General features: G+C 41.2%; 1 protein-coding gene and 1 long non-coding RNA gene across 5 annotated transcripts in view; one reads left to right on the forward strand and one right to left on the reverse strand.

Annotated features, from left to right (window-relative positions):
• LOC127410153 (myelin transcription factor 1-like protein) overlaps positions 1 to 27,335 on the forward strand; it is an 84,728-nt gene that overhangs the window by 48,755 nt on the left and 8,638 nt on the right. For all 4 annotated transcript variants that reach the window (XR_007892087.1, XM_051645245.1, XM_051645247.1 and 1 more), the window contains exons 7-14: positions 3,932 to 4,924; positions 9,935 to 10,066; positions 12,574 to 12,664; positions 14,880 to 14,987; positions 15,374 to 15,594; positions 17,276 to 17,553; positions 25,124 to 25,348; positions 26,799 to 26,917. Coding sequence is in view for 3 of the 4 variants with exons in the window: in XM_051645245.1 (XP_051501205.1) it covers positions 3,932 to 4,924; positions 9,935 to 10,066; positions 12,574 to 12,664; positions 14,880 to 14,987; positions 15,374 to 15,594; positions 17,276 to 17,553; positions 25,124 to 25,348; positions 26,799 to 26,917 (2,167 nt within the window). In the remaining variant the exon portion in view is untranslated. The remainder of the gene's footprint in view (positions 1 to 3,931; positions 4,925 to 9,934; positions 10,067 to 12,573; positions 12,665 to 14,879; positions 14,988 to 15,373; positions 15,595 to 17,275; positions 17,554 to 25,123; positions 25,349 to 26,798; positions 26,918 to 27,335) is intronic.
• LOC127410173 (uncharacterized) lies at positions 5,816 to 10,109 on the reverse strand. Its single transcript, XR_007892092.1, has 3 exons — positions 10,018 to 10,109; positions 6,720 to 6,946; positions 5,816 to 6,206 (listed from the first exon to the last, which is right to left on the reverse strand). It is a non-coding gene; the product is annotated as an uncharacterized LOC127410173 (long non-coding RNA).

The raw sequence follows: 27,335 nt of genomic DNA on the forward strand, positions 1-27,335 counted from the left end.
AGAGGTTTCTTGAGATGTACAGTTGTTCTTTATTCTTTATGCTTAGTGTATTGTGATTTAAAACATATAGATATACAATATATATATATATATATATATATATATATATATATATATATATATATATATAATCTTATTTTCGCTTGTTTCTCATTCATCTGCAATGGATTTACACAGTGGTTAAAGCCTCATCATAAGCAAAGTCCATGATGTGCTTGCTGTGTGTGTTTGTGGGCTGGTTATGGATTAATGTTGTCAGTTAGATCATCGTTTGGTTCCAAAAGTCAGTGGAAAAGCTGGCCAGTATTGAGATCGCCTCTAGAATTTCCCCGGAAAGCGGCTCTGACATGAGTAGCATGGTGGAAAGGGGTATGTGTGTCTGTGGCTGTACAGTAAAGCCTATTGGCTATTTTTAAAAATGGGACTAGTTGTTTGACATTTCCTGCACCCACATCCTGTTTCAGTAGGAAATATGTCAAAACACCAAATTGAACTGCGCTCGTCAAGGATCTTCATGGGGACTTTCAATCAGTGGTTCTCAACCCTTGACCACCTCAAGGCCCCCCATGACCAAGACGATATTCACAGGCCCCTCTCTTCCTTTAAAAATTGGAACTACAATACTATGAGTATGCGCAAAATTATTGAAAGGCAGAAAGCGCTTTTGTCCGCGGAGCACGACACATTTTTGTTTGCTGTTTACAGAGTCTAGAGCTGTCACAGAGACTGGTGAGATATCTCAGGACACTTACAGTATTTCATTAATATCTTTCAGGGAGTAGGAACATTTTGTCAGGGTTTGTAAGGAAGCACCCAAATGCAGGAGGCAGTTTCGCTAAGTTTTATTACAAACAAAATACAACCAAAAACTCACAAGGGAGATAAACAAGAACAGAGAACTGAAAACTCAAAGAAACAAGCAAACTAAAAACCAACCGAGCAAAACAGGGAACAGACTGACAGGAATTCATTCAAAATAATCTAGCAAAAGACTGAACACGAGGAGTTTAAATAAGCAGACTAACGAGGGAGAACAGGTGAAACAGATAACAAGGTAACAAGGCAAACGAGAGGGTGGGGTATCACTCAAGACAGAAAAGCACGTGGCAATGAGGAAACCAAACAAAGCCACATACCTACAAAGACAATTGACACGAGCACATGTCGCCAGGAAAACACAAGCAACATGCACTCATGTCAACAGACAATGACAGGACATGAGAATACATGACAATGCCAGTAAAGCAATGCCATGCATTCTCACACAAACACCGGACTAGACAAAACCTGAGTGCCCACTGCAGAGTAAACAAACAATGCAATGCATACCCAGCCACAAAATAAGACACGAAACATGACAGAGCTTGATCACCAGATAATAAACACTACCAACAGATGTGGCCAAAACCTGACACAACATAGAACAAGGCAAGACAAACAGAGACATCACTGGACAATCAGGGAGAGGAGATGGCCACGATCTCACCACAACATGAAAAACCAAGACCAAAGTGGCAGGACCATGACTTCCAGGCATCCCAGGACAAAACAAGACCAACACAGACACTAAACAAGACAAAAGGCAAAACCTAGGGAAGGGAGGGTGGGGGAAAAACAGGCGGATGGCACAAATGGGATAAAACAAACAGACAAAACATAAGTTCAGACAAGAAGTCAGTGCAAGAAGTAAAGTCCAGGGCAGAGCCAGTGGATCAGACCAGGGCAGAGCCAGAGGGACAGACCAGGGCGGAGCAGACCAGGACAGAGCCGGCAGGAGGGAGGACAGGCGGCTCCAGGATGGGAGTGAAGACAGACGGCTCAACCAGGGAAACAACTTCCGTAGCCATGAGCACTGGCAGTGACAGGGGAACAACCTCCGTGGGTGCCGGTAGCGGCAGGGGAACGACCACTGTGGTCATGAGCACTGGTGGTAGAAAAGCTTCCGTGGCTGTGAGCACAGACTGTGATGGGAATGGCCTCCGTAGCTGTGAGCACAGGCTGTGACAGGAGAACGGCCTCCATAGCTATGAGCACTGGCAGAGACTGAGGAACGGCTTCCATAGCCGTGAGCAATGGCAGAGACTGGGGAATGACCTCTGTGGCTGTGAGCACTGACAGAGACTGGGAAATGGACTCCGTGGCCGTGAGCACTGGCAGAGAATGGGGAACAGCCTCAGTGGTGGTGAGCACTGGCAGGGACTGGGGAACGGCCTCCATGGCTGTTGGCAGCACCTGCAGAGTTGGGACCCTTCTCCTCCTCTTCCGGGCAGTAAGAAACACTGCAGTAATAACGACCGCCGCTTCCTGGAGGTCATCCGTGGGCTCCTCCACATCCCGCCGGTCAACAGCGGGCTCCTCCGCCTCCTGGCGGTTGGCAGAAGGAATGGCTGCCGCCTCCTGATGGTCGGCAGCGGGAATGGCCGCCGCCTCCAGGCAGTCAGACAACGAGAATGACCGCTGCCTCCTGGCGGTCAGCGTGGAGCTCCTTCTGCTCTCTTCTCTGACACCCACGGGCAGCCTGGGAAGAGCCAGAGCATGGAAGGAGCACTGGCTGAGAGGGGATTTGGGACCCCACGCCTGCAGCATAAGATCCATCTCTGCAAGCCGTCAGGCATTGTCCACCAAATCCCAAAAAGGCCAATATAAAATCTCCCCCAGCTCCTCAGGACTGATGGACTTGTCCAGGCCCGACAGGAAGAGGAGTTTGAGGGCGGTCTCATCAATACACCACCTGATGGCCGCATTTGCAAGCTCCTCAGCAAAAATGCCAATGGGCTGACTGTGCTGATAGCAGGTCAGGATGTTGAGAATCTGGGTGGTGTCTTGGGAGACCGACTCCTCCTGGGCTGGAGCTGGGTTCAATAGCAAGCCCACGTTCTCTCTAATAGGTCCAAAGTGGTTGGATTATTATGCCAGGGTTTGTAAGGAAGGACCTAAATGCAGGAGCCAGTTTCCCTAAGTTTTATTACAAACCAAACAAAATACAAACAAAAACTCTCACAAGGGAGATAAACAAGAGAGAACTGAAAGCTCAAAGAAACAAACAAACTAAAAACAGAGCAAAACGGGGAACAGACCAACAGGAATTCATACAAAATAATCCGACACAAGACTGAACACAAGGAGTTTAAATAAGCAGACTAACAAGGGAGAATAGGTGAAACAGATAGCAAGGTAACAAGGCAAACGAGAGGGCGGGGTATCACTCAAGACAGAAAAGCACGTGGCAGTGAGGAAACCAAACAAAGCCATGTACTAACACATGACCGACACAGACAATTGACATGAGCACATGCTGCCAGGAAAACACAAGCAACATGCACTCATGTCAACAGACAATGACAGGACAAGAGAACACATGACAATGCCAATAAAGCAATGCCATGCATTCTCACACAAACACCAGACTAGACAAAACCTAAGTGCCCACTGCAAAGTAAACAAACAATGCAATGTACACCCAGCCACAAAATAAGACACGAAATGTGTCAGAGCTCGACCACCAGATAATAAACACTACCAACAGAGGTGGCTGAACCCTGACACAACATTGAACAAGGCAAGACCCTCTGGACAAAGACATCACTGGACAATCAGGGAGAGGAGATGGCCACGATCCCACCACTACATGAAAATCCAAGACCAAAGTGGCAGGACCGTGACACATTTTTTGCATACCTTTCCATGAAAAAATTGCTTACAGCACCTTTAAATTAACAACCTTTAGAACACACGGTAGGCCTAAGTTATCATTAATAATCAATTCCCCTGTGGAAAAATGAATGGTAATTTTACTTCTGGAACCAGACAGTTGCACTGTATTGGTTTTGTTTAGGAAATGTCCATAAACCTTCATGCAATTGTCTTAAATTTTTCTCATGTACTTTCTGACTAGGAATGTATTCCATAATTTTTTCTCCTTTTTCTACAGTGGACAATTATTCTAGTGGTGGACAATCAAAATCCAATCAAATGGTTGAGAAGGACAATAACAATAACAATAACATGAACAATGAGGAGTACGAGAATTATGATGAGCTGGTGGCCAAATCCCTGCTTAACCTGGGTAAAATTGCAGAGGATGCTGCCTACCAGGCCATGACTGAGTCGGAGATGAACAGCAACTCCTCCAACAGTGCAGGAGAGGATGATGATGAGGACTATGATGAAGGGAGTGAAAATGAAGGTCAGAAGGGAGAGTTGAGTGTTGACCTGGACAGTGATGTGGTACGGGAGACAGTGGACTCCCTGAAGCTTCTGGCACAGGGTCATGGAGCAGTGCTGCCCGACGATGGATACCCAGAGTCTGGAGATGCTTGTGGAGCTGGCCATACTAACGGCCATGGTCAGACAGAGGAGAGTGAGGAGGAGGTGTGCCTCAGTAGCCTGGAGTGTCTGCGCAACCAGTGCTTTGACTTGGCCCGGAAACTGAGTGAGAACCAACCATCTGAGCGACCCACAATGGAGCACCAGCTCGAGCAGCAGCAACATCATCATCATCCCCCATTGCATCACATGCCGAGGTACGAGAGCTGCCACATGGACCAGCAGAGACCCGTTGAGAGGAACTACTCAGATATGGTCAATCTGATGAAGCTTGAGGAGCAGCTCAGCCCAGCTTCCAGGGGCTACCCTTCTAGCTGTGCCCAGGAAGGAGATGAGGATACTACATCAGTGGCCTCTGAACGTTCAGATGAAGCTTTTGACATGACTAAAGGCAACTTGTCCCTGCTGGAAAAGGCCATTGCTCTCGAATCAGAGCGTGCCAAGGTTTTGAGAGACAGAATGGCATCAGAACAGATGGTGGCTCGAAGGGACAATCAACACCTCCATGGAGATCACAGCCCAAGGCAGAGCAGTGGTGCAGAAGAACGCAGGGCCCGGCTCCATCATGATGGTGCAAAAAGAGCATATTACCCTAAAGGTAAAAATAAAACCCATAATGAGATTTTAAATTTCAGAATTATTTACTCACCCTCATGTTGTTCCAAGCCCGTATGACTTCCTTTCATCCATGGAACACAAAGGAAGATGTTAGGCAGAATGACAACTTAAGTCATAATTCGCTTTAGATGTATGGAACAAAGATGAAATGAAAGTGAATGGTGATTGAAGTTGTCAGTCCCTAACAGTCTGCCTGTTTGTAACATTACAAGTTTATCCCTTAAACATTCAGGTCACAATGGTAGCAACTTCCATAGTGACAAAAGCTTATGTCGCTGAAAAAGGCTGGCATGGTACCATCAGAATCTTACCTTGTCAGGCATGAGTAATTGCAATCTGCACGGCCTGTTAGGAAAGCAAATATCATCCCCTTGGATCCCATACATGGTTTATTTCTTCAAATCCTTCCCATTCCACACCCACTACCATTGGGAGTGAACCATCATATCTAATATGCACAGCTATTACCCATCAGAACTACAAGAGCATATCAGTATTGCATTTAACAAACAGTGGTTATGGTGTGAAGGATCCTCAGATCACCCTTACTTACACAACCTAACCGCTCTTCCTGGCTAGTACTTTAAATGGGTCATCATTTTTCGCTGCTCAGACAGCATTGTGTATTTAATTGCCTTCCATTTGCTCCATAATTTCCATTGGCACTGTATTTTCCATCTGAGTGAGTGCGTCTGTGCTGTCTATCGTAGAGCATCCTCCTGTTTTTAATGCACAACCACAGTCCTGGAACACTCAGAGGGTCGAGTAATTATAGAATCACACCAAGAATTCACACCTTGTTTCCAGAAACTATTATTGGCGATAAATATTGGAGTGTCTATATTAAACATGTTGAGTGATCACACTGTTCTGACTGACAGGAAGCATTATTTTTATTGCATTTTATTGGAATTCTACAGCAGTTGTTTTTTGCCAATAAAGGAGGAAGATTATTACTAAAGAATGCTTGTACTGATAAACTGTATAGTTCAGGGGTGTCCCAAGTCCGGCCCGCAGGCCATCTGCGGCCCTCCGACTGCTCCGATAGACTGCTCCAATAGACTTTAGAAACAGAACTAGGCCTGCTATGGAGAAATTATATGAAATTAATATTCTGGGCACTGGATGTCGCTGTCATGTGCAGCTGCTCTTCACAGCGCATCGTCTCCACTAGTGTGTTCTGTGCTGTCGTCATCAGCTTCATCCACTGGCAGAGTTCAACAGGAGTTTGGAATATTCCTTATTTCCAAGGATGAAGTGCCCTGCAGAAAGAATGATGCATTTATTAAAGGACTGACATCAGATTAGATACTTCACTCATGTACTTGTTCTTGTTAAAATATCCCGATACCTCACATCATACAACTGAGTAGAGCTGATGTTGTGCGAGCAGCTGAAAAGAGTTTATTGAGCTTGCACAGAGATGTGTGAACTGAGCATACTCTTCCAGAACGTCCTCTGTTGCACTGGGAAGTATACTGTAATTAATTGGTTCGTTCTGATATTTCAATGAAACAAGAAAAGTGATTCACAGGCTTCCCAGCGCCATTTGAGTTAGGACATACTGTAGAAGATAGCGCTTAAAACATTTGCACATCTGTGCCTGATGCAAGCGCTCAGCTTCCACATGCACGTCTACAAAATAAAATGAAGTGCAATCATTTTGATCAAATTAAAATCGTATTTGTAACGCAAGTAACAACAGAACAGATGTTATAATTGTATAGCTATAAAGAGTAATTCTTTGAAAAATAAAGAGTAATTCCTTGCATTACTTGAGTTTGCATGTTCTCCCCGTGTTTGCGTGGGTTTCCTCCGGGTGCTCTGGTTTCCCCCACAAGTCCAAAAACATGCAGGTTAAGTGAATTGGAGACTCTAAATTGCCCCGTATGTGTGAGTGAGAGTACCCCAGCCACTGGGGGTTGCGTCAGGATTGGGCATCCGGCGTAAAACCTGCGCCAAGTCAAATATGCGGATCACGGATGGTCTGCTGTGGCGACCCCTAACGGGAGCATAAAATGATAAAATGTAATCTGATTCTGATTATTGTGACTGGTCACACCCAACACTCAGTAGCAGATCTATATGTTCTTTGCAGTGCCACTGAATGGACGTCAAAAAGATAAAAATGTGAATAAATGAGTATAATATTTTGTATAAGAATCATCACTGTCCCATTATAAGAGTTCTTTGTGAGTGAAATACCCTATCCTTTATTTACATGTAGGGCCTACACAAGCATACCATAGAGCACAAATTATGATTAAAACTTGCATAATATTAAGCATACAATTTAAGATTATTCATAGTGGCAATCTAATAGCTTCTTGCCATTTTTTTAATTATTATAGCGATGTGGCTCGCAGCACCTTATAGGCCCGCAGCACTGGTATAGTTTGAATCATTGTAGGTCACTTTGGATAAATCATCTGGGAAATTAATAAACGTAAATGTACTAACATACCAGATTTTCCTTAAAAGGATAGTTCATCCCAAGTTCTGTCATCATTTACTTGCTCTCATGTTGTTCCAAACCTGTATGGCTTTCTTCCATGGAATACAAAGGGAGACAAGGCAGAATGTTTGTCCCTATTTACTTTCATTCCATCTTTTTTTCATACAATGAAAGTGAATGGTGACTGAGACCAGGGGCGTCATGCACCTATTTTTTTGAGGGGGGACAAAGGTCAAACTATTTGTCAATAAATGTCTATCAGTAATAGTTGCATTTGGTTACATTTTATCAGGTGGTCTGATAATCTTCATCTTCAGGTGGTTTTATATAACTTTTTGGTGTTCTTGCCACTTCTTTTGTGCAGGTTTTTTTCCATATACGACATGAGAAGTGGTGCAAAAGGCGCCAGCACAAATGCAACGATTCCCACAACTGCTTCAGCTCAATAGAGAGTGAAAAAATGTGGCCTATCTGTGAATGAGGCAATTACTGTAAATATTGTATTCCGTGTTCAGTAATAGCTAATAAAACGAAGAAAATTAACTTAATAAAATGGTTTGTATTTTTCCATGAGTGTGTTATTTCTCCATAAAATAATTTAACCACGAATAGAACTCGGAAGCCTAAATGTGAAATTGCTCACTTGTTCACTATTCCATATACAGCGATGGCCACACAATGTATATATAGCGAACAGAGAAATATCGATCAGAACTGAATTAGTAAAAGCTAAATGCTGGCTGATTAAAATTTTCTCTATGAGATGGTCGGTGACATGCAGCAGCTGCAAAAAGACATTTGCATTTCAAAACCAAAGGATATGAACAGTGATCAATTCAAAAACATGAACATACCGATAATCTATATTAGACTATGAAAAAAACTGATTGATTGTTCCACAGAGATCAGACATAGTTGTCAAGCATTAACTGCAGTGTAGTTGATGCTATTAATTAATTTTTATTACCATAATACTGCGCTTTCCGCAGTAGGATGCCGCCTATAGCAGAACATGTGACTCGATTGGACTGACAAAATTTAGATAGGTGAATAAAGATTTCTGCCACAGACTTTAATTTTCATGCAGTAATCATTTAATATAATTATCGAAGGTACAAATACATTATTGAAATTTCAAATAAAACGTCTTCTGATTGAGCATGACGCCCCTGAGACAGTCCCTAACATTCAGTCCCTAAGCTTCTGCCAAACCTTTTGTGCCCCAGAGAGGAAAAAAGTCATATTAGTTTGGAATGACACAAAAGTGTGTAAATTCTCATTTTGAAATGTCATTTTTGGGCTAACCCTTTAAAGGAATATTCCAGGTGCAATACAAGTTAAGCTCAATGAACAGCATTTGCGGCATAATGTTGAATACCACAAAAAATAATTTAGACTCATCCCTCCTTTTCTTTAAAAAAAAAAAGCAAAAGTTGCAGTTACAGTTACAGTGAGGCACTTACAATGGAGGTGAATTGAGCAAATTTTTGGAGGGTTTAAAGAAGGAAATGTGAAACATACTGTATAATTTTATAAAAGCATTTACATTAATTCTTCATTTAAAACTCATGTATTATTTGAACTGTAAAGTTGTTTAAATGGTCATTTTTACAGTCGTTTTAGGGTTTACAGCATTATGTTGTCATGGCAACGAAGTTGTAAAATTGGATGTTGCTTTACACAGAAATGGTTAGTAAGTGATTTTATCACACTAAAATCTTGTTAACACGCATATTGTTTATGTCTTGTGGCTATACTTTTGAAACAGTGAGTATTTTAATGCTTACGGATTGGCCCTATTCACTTCCACTGTATTTTTTTAGCAAAGGAAGGACAAGTCTAAATGTTTTTTTTTATTTTTTTTATTTTATTTATTTTTTTATGGTAAGCAACATTAATGCTAATGTTATCAGTTGATCTTAACTTTTATTGAACTTGGAATATTCCTTTTAGGCCTGATTGATTCAGAAATTTAGCACAGATTGTGTCAAATCTTGAACATTTGCACTGAGACCTGGTTCCAGACAAATAGTCTCAGATCATAAGATGTTTTTCCAACTGTTTCATTCTGAGAGGTGATTTTGAAATTAGTTCTCTGTTGTACAATGCACACAAGTATTTATTCCATCTTAATAGTACAATTTAGGATGGTATGGTAGAGATGGTCATGATAATCACCCAGATATGTGCATTTGGTGGAAGTGCTGATAAGCCAGTTTTACACAAACATATGCATTCTCTGTTATTCTCAATACAATAAGTCATTCTCTATTATCTTTTTCCATTCAAACATTTAATTAAAATATTATCTAATTGAGAGCAACAGAGACTCTCATTCCCAAACTTAGTTGATAAGCAACATGCACACAACACAGGTCTCACTGAGGGTACTGTATATTCCTTATGTGTCCAGTTCAAAGCAAACAGACAGTGTTTGAAAACAGCTGTAACTCAAGCATAAATGCTATCCCAGGTTAATGGGATTCTCTTACTGTGACTGTAACAGGATATGCCAATAACCATCTTCGTTTGCAGACTCAAGGGGAGAGAAAAAAGAAAGCAAGTGTCCCACCCCGGGCTGTGATGGCACGGGCCATGTCACTGGGCTGTATCCTCACCATCGAAGCTTGTCTGGCTGCCCCCACAAAGACCGCGTTCCACCAGAAAGTAAGCCTAATTTGGAAAACTGTGTTTGCACCCAACGTGTGTGTTGTTATGTGCTGCCTGTGCATGATTTTTGTCTTCTACTTACATGCATTTCTATCAGTGTCATTTCTGGGATGTGTATTACTGCATTTCCTCCTCCACATTCTTTGTGGAGCGCTTTCTTGTACAAACAGCCTTTGCTTGTCTGGAAGTGCTGATTGGTGCTTATGTGTCATGTTAGCCTCTTTCACAATGGCTGTGTTCAAAATCTAAGGCAGCTGCCTTTGCTGCCTCACTGCCCAGTCTGTCAATGACTTCACAAACAGCTTTTAAATATGAAGGCACCTTCTAAGCAAAGTGATTTCAGACAGGCTTCCAAGGCACCATAATGTCATCTCTAATGGTTAAAACAAATTCAAGTGAGCTTTAAGGCCAAAGTATACTTCAGTTTTCCACATGCTGCTACGTCTTGTGCACAATGCATGTGACACAAATTTCATCATTAGCACAGTATGCGCAGATGTCGGCGTGCAGCCCAGTTTTTCTAGACATGTTTGCTATCGACTGCACTAAAAGACTATCACAAAGCAGTCATAGTGCGTCAAACGCATTCGGATTCATTCACAGTCAAAAGAGTGTGCTTTGAAAGGCTGAATGCTCAACCGTGCATGAGACAGAATGGCATGCGGAAAAGCTTACCAAAAAAATTATACCCTAGCTTTTAGAGATAACTTTACGAATAAGCAAAAATAGTGACTACAATGCTCATTTATGTTAAGTTGAATTAAAAATTTAATAAAAAATGTGGTAACTCTTTCTAAATTTTAATGCATTGTAAAGGCATTGTAATACATTAGTAATGTCTCATAATACACCTTATAATATGTCATCATAAATAACTGTAACCACAATTATAATACATAATACTTACCTATTCATAGTTATATAGTATAATGCATTATAACACAAGCAACATCCAATTTTATCTGCAGAAGTTATAATGTATTATAAATATTTGTAATGTATATACAGTAATAGATATGCTTTAAGTTAAGTGACAAAAACGATGTCTTCTTATAAACATCCATAAGATATTTTTAAGTGGTTATAAGACATTTCAAGTCATGCTGGAAGTTATACACATTACACATGCACAAAATACAAAATAACACGCATACAATGTCAATTTTGAGATATTACAAAAAACACTTGTTAAGCTACAAGGTTCAAATATATCGGAAACTCTCTCTCTCGAAACAAAAATTATGTTGCTCACACATGCAGCCAATCTTCTTGGGAGTAAACACACCCAAGAATAAAAATAATAAAAAATCAAACTGATTTTATAATGGACTCATTATTCAATAAACTTAAATGTTTGTGCATCTTATTTGGAGACTTATTTTATAAATAACTTCCATTATATATGTTTGACTTGTAATGTATTGTATGTTACAAGTTTATGTTATGGCTGTTTATTTGAAGATATTGCTTTTGTAACTTAAAGCAGGCAAAGACCACTTACATTATGATCACATCATAAAGCCTTTTGACAGTTTACACTGTACAGCACATATATGATTAACTTTATTAGTTTTTTCTACATTAAAATTGGATGTTGCTTGTGTTAAAATGCATTATACTCTATAACTATGAATAGGGGAAGCCTTATAATGTATTATAACTGTAGTTATAATTATTTATGAGAAGTTATAACTTATTATAGGGTGTATCATGAGACATTATGAATTCAGTATAATGCATGTATAATGCCTTAACAATGCATTATAAATATGGGCTTCATAGAAAGTGTTACCAAAAATTCATTTATGATTTAATTTACTCCTTTCATCCGCTCCTTTGGACACCATTTTTATTTCCACCATGCACAAGATTGTAGAATATCAAAGGTAGCAAATGATACACCTACAGTATGCTGCCTTCAAAAATCAACCAGAGCTTACATCTTAGTAGATAGGATGTGACACAAATATTAGATTCATGCTCGTCTTGTTGCCTTCCTACAAAGGCAGCATTTTGTAGCTATTGGACACAGCCCATGTGGTTGCACTGATCTCTCAGACGAAAAGCAGCTTTTTCATCCCTATCTCCAGTCACACCTTTAATTGGATGAGGAGCATGTCACAGACTGGTTCTGATGAGTCAGTTTACTGCAGGCCCCGAGACATAGCTCTGTTGGATGTGTTTTAGGCAACCTAATGGCTAGACTCATTTCATCCACCAAAAATAAATCCATTATTATTGTAGAGAGATTTATTTTCCTCTTACGCCAATGCTTTTACACAACGTGCATGCCATTAACACACTGCATGCCTAGATTCTTCTTTCACCATATGGTCTGGCCGTGATTAACTTTATGATTAACTGATTTCAGCTGTAACGTTTCTTAAGGAGCATTGTGCATGCTGTTGTCACTGAGCCCATTCTGCTTAATGGAACACAAGGCTTACATACTAACTCTGGTTCCTCCTAACCTTCTCTCGCCCTCTCCTCTCTGTTTGTCCAAGTTCTTGCAATGTATGAGAATGTTCTAAAGTGCCCCACGCCTGGCTGCTCGGGACGCGGCCATGTAAATAGCAACAGGAACTCCCACCGCAGGTGAGTGGCTGCAAGGGATGTGAAGAGAAGGCACTGGAGGCACTGTGAGGGTCTGATGTTCCAGTCATTGTACACATTTTATACAAGAAATATGAAGAATACATGGATTTAGATGGAGCCTTGCTTTCTGGAAGGAGAAGAGGGACTGATTTGATTGTTATATTGTGCTCAGAAATACACACTTTGCTTTTAAATGTATAGCTCCAGGTTCAGATATTCTGCTTGCACATTGGCATTTTTGACATTCAGACAGGAGATTCAGAGTTCCATTTCCACCTGAAGCAAGCTGCATTGTGCTCTCTGATACCTGTAAATCAGATTAGAATTTTGCTTAGGTGAATAAAACCCACAAAAAAAAAAAAAAAAAAAAATGTATATACTCTACATTTTAGTGTGTGTGTGTGTGTGTGTGTGTGTATGTGTATATATATATATATATATATATATATATATATATATATATATATATATAGGAAGCTTAGTTCTTTCACAGTATTACATAAAGACAAAAAAGAAAAGCTTTCTCAAGATCTATTCACTTAAGAATGAGATTAAAGCTCCACACATACTTGCACAGTTACACACACACACACACACACACACATTCACAATTATGCAGTTAAAATGTGCCTCTATGTGCATATGGTGTGCATTCAGACAGATGCAGACTCCACCCGAAGTCGCTGCAGGCCATGTTATATGGAACAGCTCCTATGGGACAAGTACACACACACACACACACACACACACACATACACACTATTGGATGGGTTGAGCTGAGGAAAACAAAATGTAAAATAGGGGAATGTAACACACTTGTACAGTATATATATATGAAATATCTACACATTCCTCATCTCGTGGTTGTCATGGCAGCTCAGCATATTGACAGCAGTCCTTCTGTCTGTCTCTTACCTTTTTCACACATTCCATTCCTTTATATGAACAAGTGCCCTGTGCTTATACATTTTATGTGCTTCTGAAATTGCAGTGTTTTTACTGAGAATGCGGGGTTTTGTGTGTGTGTGTGTTTGTATGTGATTGTATGTTTGACTTATTGCATTTTTATTTTAGACAGTGAATAAATGCTTTGTAATTACACAGGGTTGTTATAGTTTTAAATTATTTCGTTTTTATTTCTGTTTTACTTTATGTTTGTCTTTATTAGTTTCTGTCTCTTTCTTTTAATTGTATTTATTTATTTCCAGTGTTGTCTAGATTCAGTTTATTTTTAGTTTTTCAATATATTTAGTTTTTATGTTAGTTTTTGTAATTTTGGGCCATGGTTAATGTATTAACTGATATCATTTAATCATGTTGAAGACTGTTAAATTTCTAAGGGCTGTCTAATATTATCGCTATCTAGTGAGATTTTCATGTTTAATGAAGGTTGTTTGAAAAGGTTTCAAATTTATACTGTGTATGAAAAACTAAAATTCATTTGTAGTCAATTTTATATGAATTTAGTCATGAAAATGCATGTTAGTTTCAGTATTTCCAATAATGTTCTTTTTTATTATTATTTCAGTTAACACATTTTTTTATTTAGTTTTTGTTTGTTTTCGTTAACGGTGATGATGAGAAAAGTGTTCCCAGGCAAACCATTCAATGGAATACACATAGAGAGAGAGAAGACAGAAGAGTGGGAGAAATGAGACAGAAACTACTGTAGGGAGAGGGAAGAACAAACAAACAGAGAGGGAGATAGAAAGAGTAAGTGAGAGAGAGAGAGAGAGAGAGAGAGAGAGAGAGAGAGAGAGAGAGAAACGAGGAATAAGAGTAGAGCAAGGAAGCGTTGCTGGATGCTCTGAAGCTCAGTTTGTTCTTGTGAAATAACTGCAGTATCTCGCTGTGAGAAGCTTTCTGAAGCCGGCCAGCCAGAAATGCCCAGCAGATATCTGCAAAGCTTTGCCTTCAACTATAGAACTAGGCCACATGAAATGCATAATTTATAGATAAATATCCCTATATACTGCACACACGCATACTAGGATTTGCAAACATGTTGGAAGTCAGTATTGAGAGAAAGTCATAAAAAGCAGACTATTCTTTCTGACAGACTTGTCTCCATGTGCTGTTATTATGCATTCCCTTATATCTTACTTTGTTCCTCAAGTTCTGCTACTGCTAGGGAATGTGTTTGAGTATGTGTGCTCTTACATGCAGCACGAAATGTAATTTTAACACTTTATAAATTGCTTTTCTGCTGTTGCAGTCTCTCGGGATGTCCTATAGCTGCAGCTGAGAAGATGGCAAAGGTTCAGGAGAAACATCACCCCTGCGAAAGCTCCAAGTCCAACCAGGCATCAGACCGTGTCTTGAGGTACTTCTTCACCCTCAACTTTTGACATGATTTAGTTTTGGAACACTAAATTAATTCAATTTAACGGGGAAGAGTGTCATTTCTGCACCACTAGCATCACTAAATGGAATTGCAAAAATAATGACTGTTTCAAACAGATTTCCCAAATACTCCCCCATCTGCCATTGGTCAAAAAACAGATAGTCCTGTCCCATACTCAAACACCACTGGTTTTGCAATGTCATGCTGGTTGAGATGCTCTAAAAATCAGAGCAATGTTTTGATAGTTCCACAGAGCCTTAACTTATTTGCCCATCTAGTATACTAAGCATGATGATGTATGTAGTAAAATAAACAGTATCTCTAGTCCAGTGATACCTAACATTGGTTCACCTGCATTTGTCCAGGCCTATGTGCTTCGTGAAACAGCTGGAGATCCCACAGTATGGGTACAAAAATAATGTCCCCACAAGCACTCCGCGATCCAACCTGGCCAAGGAGCTGGAGAAGTACTCCAAGACCAGCTTTGACTATGGCAGCAGTTATGACAACCAGCCTCATGCCTACGGCAAGAGGTCCCTCACCCCCAAGAACCATGAGCGAGACACCTCACCCAAGGGATATGATGGTAAGCTTGTTTTTATTATTAGTTTCCCTGCTATAGACATTGACAACAGTCAGAGCTGATAAACTGGTCCTTCTCTAGAGGATCAGATGGAAATCAGATTAGAATTAGTTTTGTACTGCCAGACCTTCTCACAGTATTTTCCATTAAAAAATAAATTATTTCCTATTTTTGAAGTAATGGCCATTTCATAATAAAATCTTTAGTTAGATTTTTTTTTCCACAGCCAGTTGTAGAGTTCAGTCCTCCTTTATTGGAAATCCTACTCTACTTATTGGCTTCTAAAATGATTAATAACCTAGGTACACAGACCCAATGAAGGGATTTGTAATTTTTAAATAATTAAATGATGTTTGGATGATTGTTTCTGTCCAGCAAATGCAGATCTTTGAAGATTCTATGAACATATGAGTAGAACTATGAATGCTGCCTTAAAGAAGCATTAGAACTATCTGGCTGACAAAGATGCTCATACATTAAGACACTCTGTTGTCACTTTAAATAGTAAAAATGTGTATGCATAAGGTATTGGGCAATGTGCAGCATTGTAGATCCCAAATGTAGTCTTGGTCTTGATAAATGAGTGCACTTACATTTGTAAAGGAATCAAATTAACAAATGGTAGCAGTTGATTTCACGCCCATGACAGAAATGGTAGAGATTTCCTGTCAACAGAATTCGGTGGGATATTTTGGTACGGTTTCATTAGCTGTACTGAAAATAACTCATTTTCATTATAACTCATGGTTATTACATCAGGACAGTCTTGATTGCCCATAAGGAGCTTTACAGCATGCCTTGCAGTGATAATATAGACAGTGTTATTGAAATCTGAACACGTACCGTATCTCTGAAATTAATGAGCATTTTTGCAAGTGATGTTCCTTGCTGTATGGTTTATCAAAGAAATGCAGTTTTGATAAATGAGACAAATGAAGAAAATTAAGCCTGGAAAAAAAAATTAATGAGAATAACATTTAATTAATGTTAGGAATTAACTGCACTTCATTTAGACTCAGTTGGCAACATCAAATAGTTACAGCCAGTTTAGTTGCAATGACAGCATTGCTATTTGTCTTGGCGTAAAATGAGATGAAATATAAGATCAAATAGGATAGTGGTATAAATCTTATATAAGTGGTATTCATTTTATTTTAGCAGCTGTTTAGATCACTTGGATTCTTCCCCTCCAGTTTTGGAGTATATAGGGCTAAACAGAATTTTTTCACAGATGTTTGGACTATATGCAGAGTTTGCCTATGAAAGTGGATTTTCCTTTTTTGGCTATAAAAAAGAAATGCTGTATAAATGCTTTTAGTACAGGACAGGTCTTAGATTTCCTGTTAACAGTGTGTAGCCCTCTGTGTGAAACCTAGATACGCTGTCACACCATTTTCTCCCCCCTCTCCTGCTCTCCTCTACTCTCTCTCCCTCACTCACACTCAGTTTCTCACTGCATTCATCATGGAACATTAGATCATCTAATAAGCCAAATATGTAGGTTTCTGTCTGTCTGTCTGTCTATCTATCTATCTATCTATCTATCTATCAGTCCATCAGTCTATCTATCAGTCTGTTTGTCTGTCTCAAGATCTTTGGAGGCTTTTAGAATCTGTGAAAACAATAGTAAGTGCATTCAACCTGTGCATATGTGACCATGACATATGTGTGTGTATTTCTGTAGCCAAGCGCTACTGTAAGACCTCAAGCCCAGCCAGCAGCACCACGAGCAGCTACGCTCCCAGCAGCAGCAGCAGTCTCAGCTGTGGAGGAGGAGGGGGAGGAGGAGGCAGTGGGGGGGGAGGAAGCAGTGCCAGCAGCACCTGCAGCAAGAGCAGCTTCGACTACACACACGACATGGAAGCCGCCCACATGGCAGCCACCGCCATCCTCAACCTGTCCACGCGCTGCAGAGAGATGCCCCAGAGCCTGACTGGGAAAGGGCCCGAGCTCCTGGCACAGGTGAGGGTCGACTACACTTCTGCCAGTTTATTCCTTGTTTATGGTAATATTATCTCTCTTTCTTTCACTTTCTATAATTATCACTTTCTCTGCCCTTACCTTTCCCAGTACAACTGTGCTTTGTGATTCTAAAGGTAGTGTGTCAAAAAGAGGGCATGCCAGTTTAGAGTCATGCAAGGCAAACCTCTGGTCCTCTCTTCATTCTATATGCAGTTAATGTAATACTAAGCTCATTTGCACTGGGTGCGATGTCACATATGCTCCACGGTGAATGACAGTGGTGCTTCTGAGAGCTCCTGCAGGTCTTCTCTGCTAGATTCAAGGTCATCATATGAGCCTAATGGTCTGAGCAAGCCCTGATTGCATTACTTACACATCTAGTTCTGAGATAATCTGTATGGTGATAATGACTGCACAGTATTGGAGTATTCCATAGGAAACACTGGGACAGTGTTATAGTTAAAGAAAACTAAAACGAAAGCTAAATGAAAACATTTTCGTGACTGCAGGTAAACTAAAATATTTTTTCATTACTCTAAAACTAACTCAAATCAAATAAAACTGACCAGAAAAAAAAGTAGTTTTAGTTGTTAATATGTAAATATGTTAATTATGTATGATAAAATTTGAAACCTTTTCAACCCTCCTCCATTAAACATGAAAAGGCCACTAGATATCGATAACACTAGACGACATTGAGAAATTTGTCTGCGTTTAACATATTTAAATGATATCAGTTAACGTATTAACTTAAGAAACTCAAAAATACTAAACCTTAAACAAAAATGAACTAAACTGAGCTTAGTAAACACTGAAAAATGCTGAAACTAAACCAAAACTTGCAACTGATTCTGCAGAGTATTCCTGACACGGTTATTTCTTAAGTGGTTGATGCATGATGATTAGTTCAAAAAATAAAAATTGATAGAGTTTTTAAGTCTCCAAGTTTTCACAGCTACCTACCATTGCATGGATGCAAGCTGCACTTAAAACCATCCTCCAACCCCAGCTCCTCTTGTTTGACAGCTCTTTGCTTTTAGTTCTGTCTTATTAATCTGTGCTCTTAGGAATTCCAGACTCGCAATCTATTGTAAATCTGTCTTCAGTGTGTTATAGTTCTTGATTCACCAACTTGATTCACCCCACGCTTCCTGTAGCACTTGCCATAGTTGTGGCTGTCTTGTCGGGCACTTCTCACGCACCTTACAGTCTAGCTGATCCCACAAAAGCTCAATGGGGTTAAGATCCATAGCACTCTTTTCCAATTATCTGTTGTCCAATATCTGTGTTTCTTTGCCCACTCTAACCTTTTCTTTTTGTTTTTCTGTTTCAAAAGTGGCTTTTTCTTTGCAATTCTTCCCATAAGTTTTCACTTCCATCCAGCTCTGGGAGGGGTGAGGTCACGACCTCTCGCGTGACGTAAGCATGTTGGCAAGGTCACGCATGGAGGAGGAGGCACCATCTCCTCTTCTCCTCTAACATTAAAATACTCCGACATCATTGTTTAGAATTGTTTTGGACTGTTTTAATTTGTGGACGGCGCTTGGTCTATGGTCTGTGCACGTTTCTCTTGTAAACAATGACGCTCTTCCTGGCTCCTCTTCCACACGTGACCTTGCCAACACGCTTACGTCACATGAGAGGTCGTGACCTCACCCTTCCCAGAGCTGGACAAAAGCTAATATTTGTAGTTAAAAAGTATATAAGTATTGTTTTGTTTCTAAAAATTATCAATCATATCGGTTCAGAAGAAGTTTATTTATCGACTAGAGTTGTGTGGATTATTTTGATTCTGCCAAAATATGCATTTTGGACCGTCAAAAATTAGTGGCCGTTTACTTGCATTGGCTGGACATAGAAGCCTGGAATACTTTCCTAAAAATCTTAAATTCTGTTCTGATGAAGAAAGAAACTCAGATTTGGATGGCCTGAGGGTGAGTAAATTATCAGCAAATTTTCATTTTTGGGTGAACTATTCCTTTAATGATCAGAGAAAATTTAATTTGATGCTTTCCCTGCTCTTTCCATGCATGGCCCCATGGATAGGTGGGGAGTTTTCCCATAACAGAACCATTTCGCCAAAACCAACAGTATTCATTTGACGGAAGTGGTTCTGACTGAACAGAATTGAGATGGACAAATCATAAAAACTAAAAATTAGAAACTATTATAACCCTCCACTGGGGTAGTGGTTTGTCTATTTTCTCTTTTACTGAAACAGGTAGAATTAATGTTGATTTCAGCTGTGATCCAGGCCTGGTCTGTTCTCCCATCATCCTTCTGGGTACATGAGAAAGACAATGACCTCTCTTTAAGGACAGCGAGGCAGCAGGCTGGAGGAAGTGGGGAAGAGAACAAGAGAGAGAGAGAGGGAGAGAGAGAGAATGAGGCACAGAGGTAGTGAGTGTGAGACTCCTGAAAATTCCATGGTTGGCCACTAGGGGGAGCAATGAACTTTTGAACTCTCTCCACTCTGTTTGATTAATGATCTAGTTCACCTGTGCCTAGTTTGGTCATCTTTATTTAAACCCAGCCTTTTCAGTTGTTATTTGCTCAGTCTTCTCTTGAAGTAAGTCAGCCAGCCTCGGTTCGTTCCCTGTGCTATATGCCTGTATGTTCTTGTGCTTTTTGAGATTTTTTGACTTCAGGAACTTTGGGATTTTTCCCTTATTTTGGTGCCTCTCCATGTGGATTATATACCTTTGTTGAAGTTTTGAAATTGCCTTTTCCCCTAAGACTGATTTGTGCCTTTGTATCTCCTGTTGGATTACCTTTTGTGTTCAGTAAAGACAGCATTTTGAACTACACACTGTCTCCAGCCTTGTGTTTACATTTGGGTCCAAGAACAAAAGTGTCTCCAGTAGCTCAGTGGATAAGACTGCAATCCTTTCATGGGTTTGAGCCCCAACTCGGGCACCCATTATAACAGCAAGACTGAGCCAAAGCATGGACCCAGCAGACCTGGATATGCTTGCAACAGCCACCACAGGACAAACCCCACCTGAGTTTCAACACCTCATGGCAGCACTGACCAGTCAACAATCCACCATGGACAGGCATGGACAAGTCTTGGCTAGACAAGAAGCTGCAGTTGGGAGACATGAGCAACTGCTTGTCCAGATTCTTCATACTCTGCAGAGCCTTACCAGCCAATCTTCCAACCTGCTACCACCCTCAGCCTTGGGTTCTCAGTCTGCTCCGGTGCTGTCTCAATCTCCACTGACCACTCCTGCCTCACCTCCATCTTCAGCTGGTTCTGAACCTCATCTTCCAGCTCCTCAATGCTGTGATGGCATGGCTGGAAAGTGCTGGGGATTTCTTACTCAGTGCTCCTTGACCTTTAATCTGCAGCCTACCACTTTCCCCTCAGACAGATCTAAGATTGCTTACATCATCACCCTATTGACTGGGAAGGCCTTATCCTGGGCCACAGCAATCTGGCAGCAGCAAACACCCCCATGTTCTAGCTACCAGCTTTTCACTGAGGAAATGTAAAAGGTGTTCGATCACCCAGTCTGTGGAGATGAAGCGGCTAACAACTCTTACGACTCAACCAAGGGAACCTCAGTGTTGCTGAGTATGCCATAACCTTCCATACTTTAGCTGCAGAGAGCAAGTGGAACATGGAAGCACTGACAGCAGCCTTTCAGCATGGCTTCTCTGACACTATCAAGGATGAACTAGTCTCCAGAGAGGCCGTGGCAGATCTAGAGACACTAATTGATCTGTCTATATGGGTAGATAACCGACTTAGGGAGAGAAGGAGGATGGTGGGCTCCGTCCTTGTATAGACTATCATGGACTCAATAAGGTTACTGTTAGGAACCGATACCCACTTCCCCTAATGACTTCTGCCTTTGAGTTGCTTCAGGGAGGGACCATTTTCACCAAGTTAGACCTGTGAAATGCTTACAACCTTGTCCATATTCGTGAAGGTGATTTAACACCCCTTGTGGTCATTATGAATACTTGGTTATGCCTTTTGGTTTAGTTAATGCCCCCGCTGTGTTTCAAGCTTTCATTAATGATGTCCTCAGAGATATGCTTAATCATTTTGTTTTTGTTTACTTAGATGATATACTTATCTTCTCCAAGAGCCTCCACAAACATGTGCAACATGTCAGACAAGTCTTACATCTCCTCCTGAAGAACCACCTGTTTGGTAAGATGGAGAAGTGCAAGTTCCACCGGCCCACAGTCTCATTTCTTGGGTTTATAGTCTCAAATGGTCACATCCAGATGGACCCTTGCAAGACTCAGTCAGTTACTGACTGGCCACGCCCCACCACAGTTAAGGAGCTGCAACACTTTTTGGGCTTTGCAAATTTCTGTAGATGTTTTATTTGGAATTTCAGCTCCATAACTGCACCTCTCACTGCCCTTATTAATGGTCTGCCTAAGAAGCTTTCTTGGACTTCAGAGGCAGACAAGGCAATTCAAGGAATTGAAGAAGCATTTTGTCACAGCTCCAATACTTACCCTGCCTGAACTGGAGCTCCCTTTTATCATTGAAGTTGACGCCTCTAATGTGGATGTGGGGGCTATGCTTTCCCAATGAGCACTCACTGACGGGAAACTACACCCTTGCGCTTTTCTCTCCCGCCGTCTTTCCCCCAGTGAACGTAATTATGACACTGGCAACAGAGAACTGCTGCGGTCAAGGTGGCTTCAGATGAGTGGTGACACTGGCTAAAGGGGGCAAAACATCTGTTCCTGGTCTGGACTGACCATAAGAACTTGTCTTACATACAGGAGGCTCAGCGACTCACACCGTGTCAGGCTGGGTGGGCACTTTTGTTTTTAATCACTTCCACTTCACCTTGTCCTACCGCCCAGGCTCTAAGAATCAGAAACCAGATGCATTGTCCAGGCAGTTTTATACCCCAGAGCAAGTTCAGAATCCTGAGCCGATCCTCTCAAGCACCCGGATTGTGGCACCTATCCAGTGGGGAATAGAGACTATTGTCAGGAGGGCTCAAAGGACAGAGGCAGACCCAGGTAATGGCCCACCAGGTTGTATATTTGTTCCCAAATCAGTTCGTTCTCAAGTACTACAGTGGGGGCACTCCTCGAGACTGACAAGTCACCCTGGTAGTGGAAAGACACTGGAGTTTCTGAAGAGACAATTTTGGTGGCCCACCATGGAGGAGGATATCCGTTCATTAGTTTTGCGGCCTGCCCCACTTTCACTTGAAGCAAGACACCTAGGATGCGTCCTCAAGGGTTGTTGCTCCCACTTCCCATTCCATCCCGACCTTGGTCTCACATCTCAGTTGATTTTATCACGGGACTTCCCCCATCTGAAGGTAACACCGTAATTTTTGTTATTGCTGACAGATTTTCTAAGGCTTGCCATTTCATACCTTTAACCAAGCTCCTGTTGCAATATGTTGTCCGACTACATGGCATCCCTCAGGACCGTGGACCACAATTTACTTCTTGGTTCTGGAAGGCTTTCTGCAGACTCCTGGGTGCATCTGTTACCCTCTCTTCGGGGTTTCACCCTCAGTCCAATGGGCAGACTGAGAGGATGAATCAAGAGCTGGAGACCACCATGAGATGCCTTGTTTCATCCAATCCCACTTTATGGAGTAAAGAACTGTTTCGGGTGGAATATGCTCACAACACCTTAAAGAGCTCCTCAACAGGTATGTCACCATTTGAAGTTCAGTGTCGTTACAAGCCTCCTCTGTTTCCAGAGCAAGAGTCTGGGGTCAGTATACCTTGAGCAGAGTCAATGGTTCATCGCTGCCATTGCACATGGAGGAAAGCAAGGTCAGCCTTACTACGAGCCTCATGTCATCAACAACAACAAGCCAACCAATGACACAGATGAAATCTGCTGTTTCACCCGGGACAGAGGGTTTGGCTATCCACACAAGTTCTTCCATTGTGGGTGGAATCCCACAAACTGGCCCCTCACTACATTGGCCCTTTCAAAGTCCTGCAGAGAGTTAATCCAGTGGCATACAGGCAACAACTTCCTCCAACCATGAGGGTCCACCCAACCTTCCACGTGTCACAACAAAAGAGGGTTGTCACCAGCCCCCTACTGCCAGCATCCCCCCCACCCCCTCTGCTCCCCGTATTGTTGGAGACCAACCTGTTTTTACAGTCCATTGTCTGTTAGACTCTCGCCAAGGTTAGTGGAGGGCTATAATACCTAGTGGATTGAGATGGGTATGGAGCAGAGGAACGGTCCTGGGTTTCAGCCCGGGACATCCTGGACCCTGAACTAATCCAGGAGTTTCACCATCACCAACCTGACCACCCAAGGGGAACGTCAAGAGACTTTCATAGAAGGGGGGGTCCTGAGAGACTCCTGACAATTCCCTGATTGGCAACTAGGGAGAGCAATGAACTTTTGAACTCTTTCCACTCTGTTTGATTAATGATCTAGTTCACCTGTGCCTAGTTTCGTCATCTGTATTTAAACCCAGTCTTTTCAGTTGTAATTTTCTCAGTCTTCTCTTGAAGTAAGTCAGCCTCAGTTCTTTCCATGTGCTATATGCCTCTATGTTCTTATACTTTTTGAGATTTTTTTGACTTCAGGAACTTTTGAATTTTCACCTTATTTTGGTGCCTCTCCATGTGGATTATATTATTTCTGTTGGAATTGCCTTTTCCCCTAAGACTGATTTGTGCCTTTGTATCTCCCGTTGGATTACCTTTTGTGTTCAGTAAAGACAGCCTTTTGAACTACACTCTGTCTCCAGCCTTGTGTCTGCATTTGGGTCCAAGAACAAAAGTGTCTCCAGTAGCTTAGGGGATAAGACTGCAATCCTTTCATGTTAGAGCTCTGGGTTCGAGCCCTGACTTGGGCACCCATTATAACAGTGAGGAGCTGTAGGACTCTGTAAATTCACTAATAAGCAGCTGTGCATAGAGGTGTAGAGCAGTGCACAGAAGATGCTCCTTCTCATTTCTGTCTTTTATCACTCCATCCTCCATTCTCCTCCCATCCTTTCCCCTGTGTAACCCTCCTCATTTGTCGTCATTCTCGCTGCCTCAATCTCTCTCAGTCTGTTCTAAAATCTAGTGAGCTGCCTCACTGCCTATTGCCTACATAGGCAGGATACTAACAGAATTGGAACCTCATAAGTGGCCAATGTAGAATGCTCAACATACATTACAACTGCGCATGCAATTCAAATAGCGCTCAACACAAATAGTGCTCAACTCACAGTTTATTCCAATAGTATGACATTAGCATGTTGCTATGTTGCTAACGGTCAACCTGCCCACCATGGAACACCTTTTTGGAAACAACGTGGAAAATAGTATTGTGTAAAATGTAAATTTATTTGATTGAGACATACTTATTGGGTAAAATAGTCAATTTTAATCCGTTTTTTTTTAAACTGTTGTTTATGAATAGTTTACAGTTTTGAAAAGGCTATACTTATAATCTACATTTCTCTCGCTTGTCAGCCTTCTTGGCTTTATTTTTTCACTGAGCTTCTCGCAATGCATTATGTGCATCTCAGCTTCTTCCTCATACTTTAACCTCTTCATTATTTCCTCTTTCTTAATTATCATATCCTCTTCCCTCTGTTCTCTCCTATGGCAGAGCCCTGATGATAGAGATGGGGATGAGAACGGAACCCTTGATTTGAACCAGGCTGGAGGGTTGGGGGAGGGTAGTGGGGGAACAGTGCTGACCCCCCTGCAGCCAATGTCCCCCCAGCGGCAAGCACTGCTTAACAGCCACTGCTACCAGATAACCACGGCAGAGTGCTGGGACCTGCCTGTGGACTACACCAAGATGAAACGCCTGGACGAGGACCACAAGGAGGTACCGCCCCCCTAACACCTCTTGCGTCTGCCTGGAGACTGACTGCAGCAGTTGTGTCACTTGATATAAAGTGAATTTAGATGGCTATTACAATCTTTTTGGCACATTGTCTTTGTCGCATTGGAGAATTAGACAACTGTATCTGTATCTAAGAGTTTTTGAACAGCAAATACATTGTTCTATTTTTAAATACAGTATAAACAGTACAAAGAGTGTAATCTTTCTGTAAAAAGAAAATTTTTCTTTCTTCTGTACCCGCCTTTTCTCCTTAGATTTCTCTCTTCAGTTTAATTTTTGTGGCATTTCTTGCATAGTGAATATTAATTACGTAATGTGATATTTGCCCTAACTGATTTGGCGAATATTGGTAGATAGCAAACGGTTGGCAGAGGCTTCTGCTTGGTTTTATAGTTGTAATTTTATTTGGTTGCCTACAATGTTTGTTGGTCATGCTGCAACGGAAATAAACCTCTTTATAATATAATTATTATATCCCTAAAAGAAGAGAGGATGAATTAAGTCATTTCTTAAAGTGGGGGGTCTTAAAGTTATAAAGGTTCACCTTCAAGAGTAAATTGGCTGGTTGGGGAAGCCGGATTTTAGCCCTTTTTAGTGCTGTAAGGGAGGTGGACTGTTCCATGTGAAGTACTGAGAGGCCATCTAGTTGACCCTGCTGGTATTGCATGCCTTTACTTCACTGGAGATTGTTTCAAAAAGGTTTTTACGTCTCTTTAAAAAAAAAAAAAAAAATGTATCCCCTTTTCCCCCCAAGTTGGAATGCCCAGTTCCCACTACTTAGTAGGCCCTCGTGGTGGCACGGTTACTCACCTCAATCCAGGTGGCGGAGGACAAGTCTCAGTTGCCTCCGCTTCTGAGACAGTCAATCTGTGCTTCTTATCACGTGGTTCATTGTGCATGACACCGCGGAGACTCCCAGTATGTGGAGGCTCATGCTACTCTCCGCGAATCACGCACAATTTACCACGCACCCCATTGAGAGTGAGAACCACTAATCGCACCCAAGAGGAGGTTACGCCATGTGACTCTACCCTCCCTAGCAACCTGGTCAATTTGGTTGCTTAGGAGACCTGGCTAGAGTCACTCAGCACACCCTGGATTCAAACTCGCGACTCCAGGTGTGGTAGTCAGCTACCCAGGCCCCCCTTTTCGTCTGTTTTTAATTAATTACACATTAATTACCCCAAGACTATTGCTTTTTTTTTTTTATTTATTTATTTATTTTTTTTATTGAATAATTGATATTTCAAGTACTTTATTGGGAAACTTTATAAATGTAAATTAGGCTTTGTAATTTTGTACTCTGTGTTTTAATTACAAGATATCCTCAATACTGTATATTATGCTTTTACCAGCAGACCATTGTATTATACTTCTGCATCATATCACACATTGAAATCTCAATATTTTCTCTCTGTGTCCTCATTTCCAGGATGACCTGGACCCCTTTCATGATCTATTGGAAGAGCAGCAGTATTCTGGAGAGGTTACCCTCCCCAGCCCCAAACATAAATATGCCCCCTGCAAGGAGAGCAAGAAGGAGCTCCTCACGTAAGCAACTGCACTGAATAAGGAGTATTCCTTGCTGTTTACAAATGATATTTTAGCATTATATAAGCATGATGTATTACATAGAACGGTTATGACTCTACATGTCATAGGACATTTTATTTTGCACACAACCTAAGGCAAATGATGACAAAAAGACTTTCTTTTGTAAAATAAATATTATGAGATCCAAATGTAGATATTACTTTATTTAGAAGATCTCTCCTGTGTACTCTCCTGTTTATTTTAACATTTAACATTAATTTGATTGATTTAAATTTTAGTAGTTAAAAGGGCGTAAAGTTACATTTTAAGTGCATTTTTTGTTTGTCAGTTTATGGCAGTCGTCTTGGACTTATACTGACACCTAGTGGCATACACACAGCATCACGTAAAAGCAAAAATTTGCGTTTACTTGTGC

Source organism: Myxocyprinus asiaticus, chromosome 19 (genome assembly GCF_019703515.2).
Source record: "Myxocyprinus asiaticus isolate MX2 ecotype Aquarium Trade chromosome 19, UBuf_Myxa_2, whole genome shotgun sequence".
Lineage (NCBI taxonomy): Eukaryota > Metazoa > Chordata > Actinopteri > Cypriniformes > Catostomidae > Myxocyprinus > Myxocyprinus asiaticus.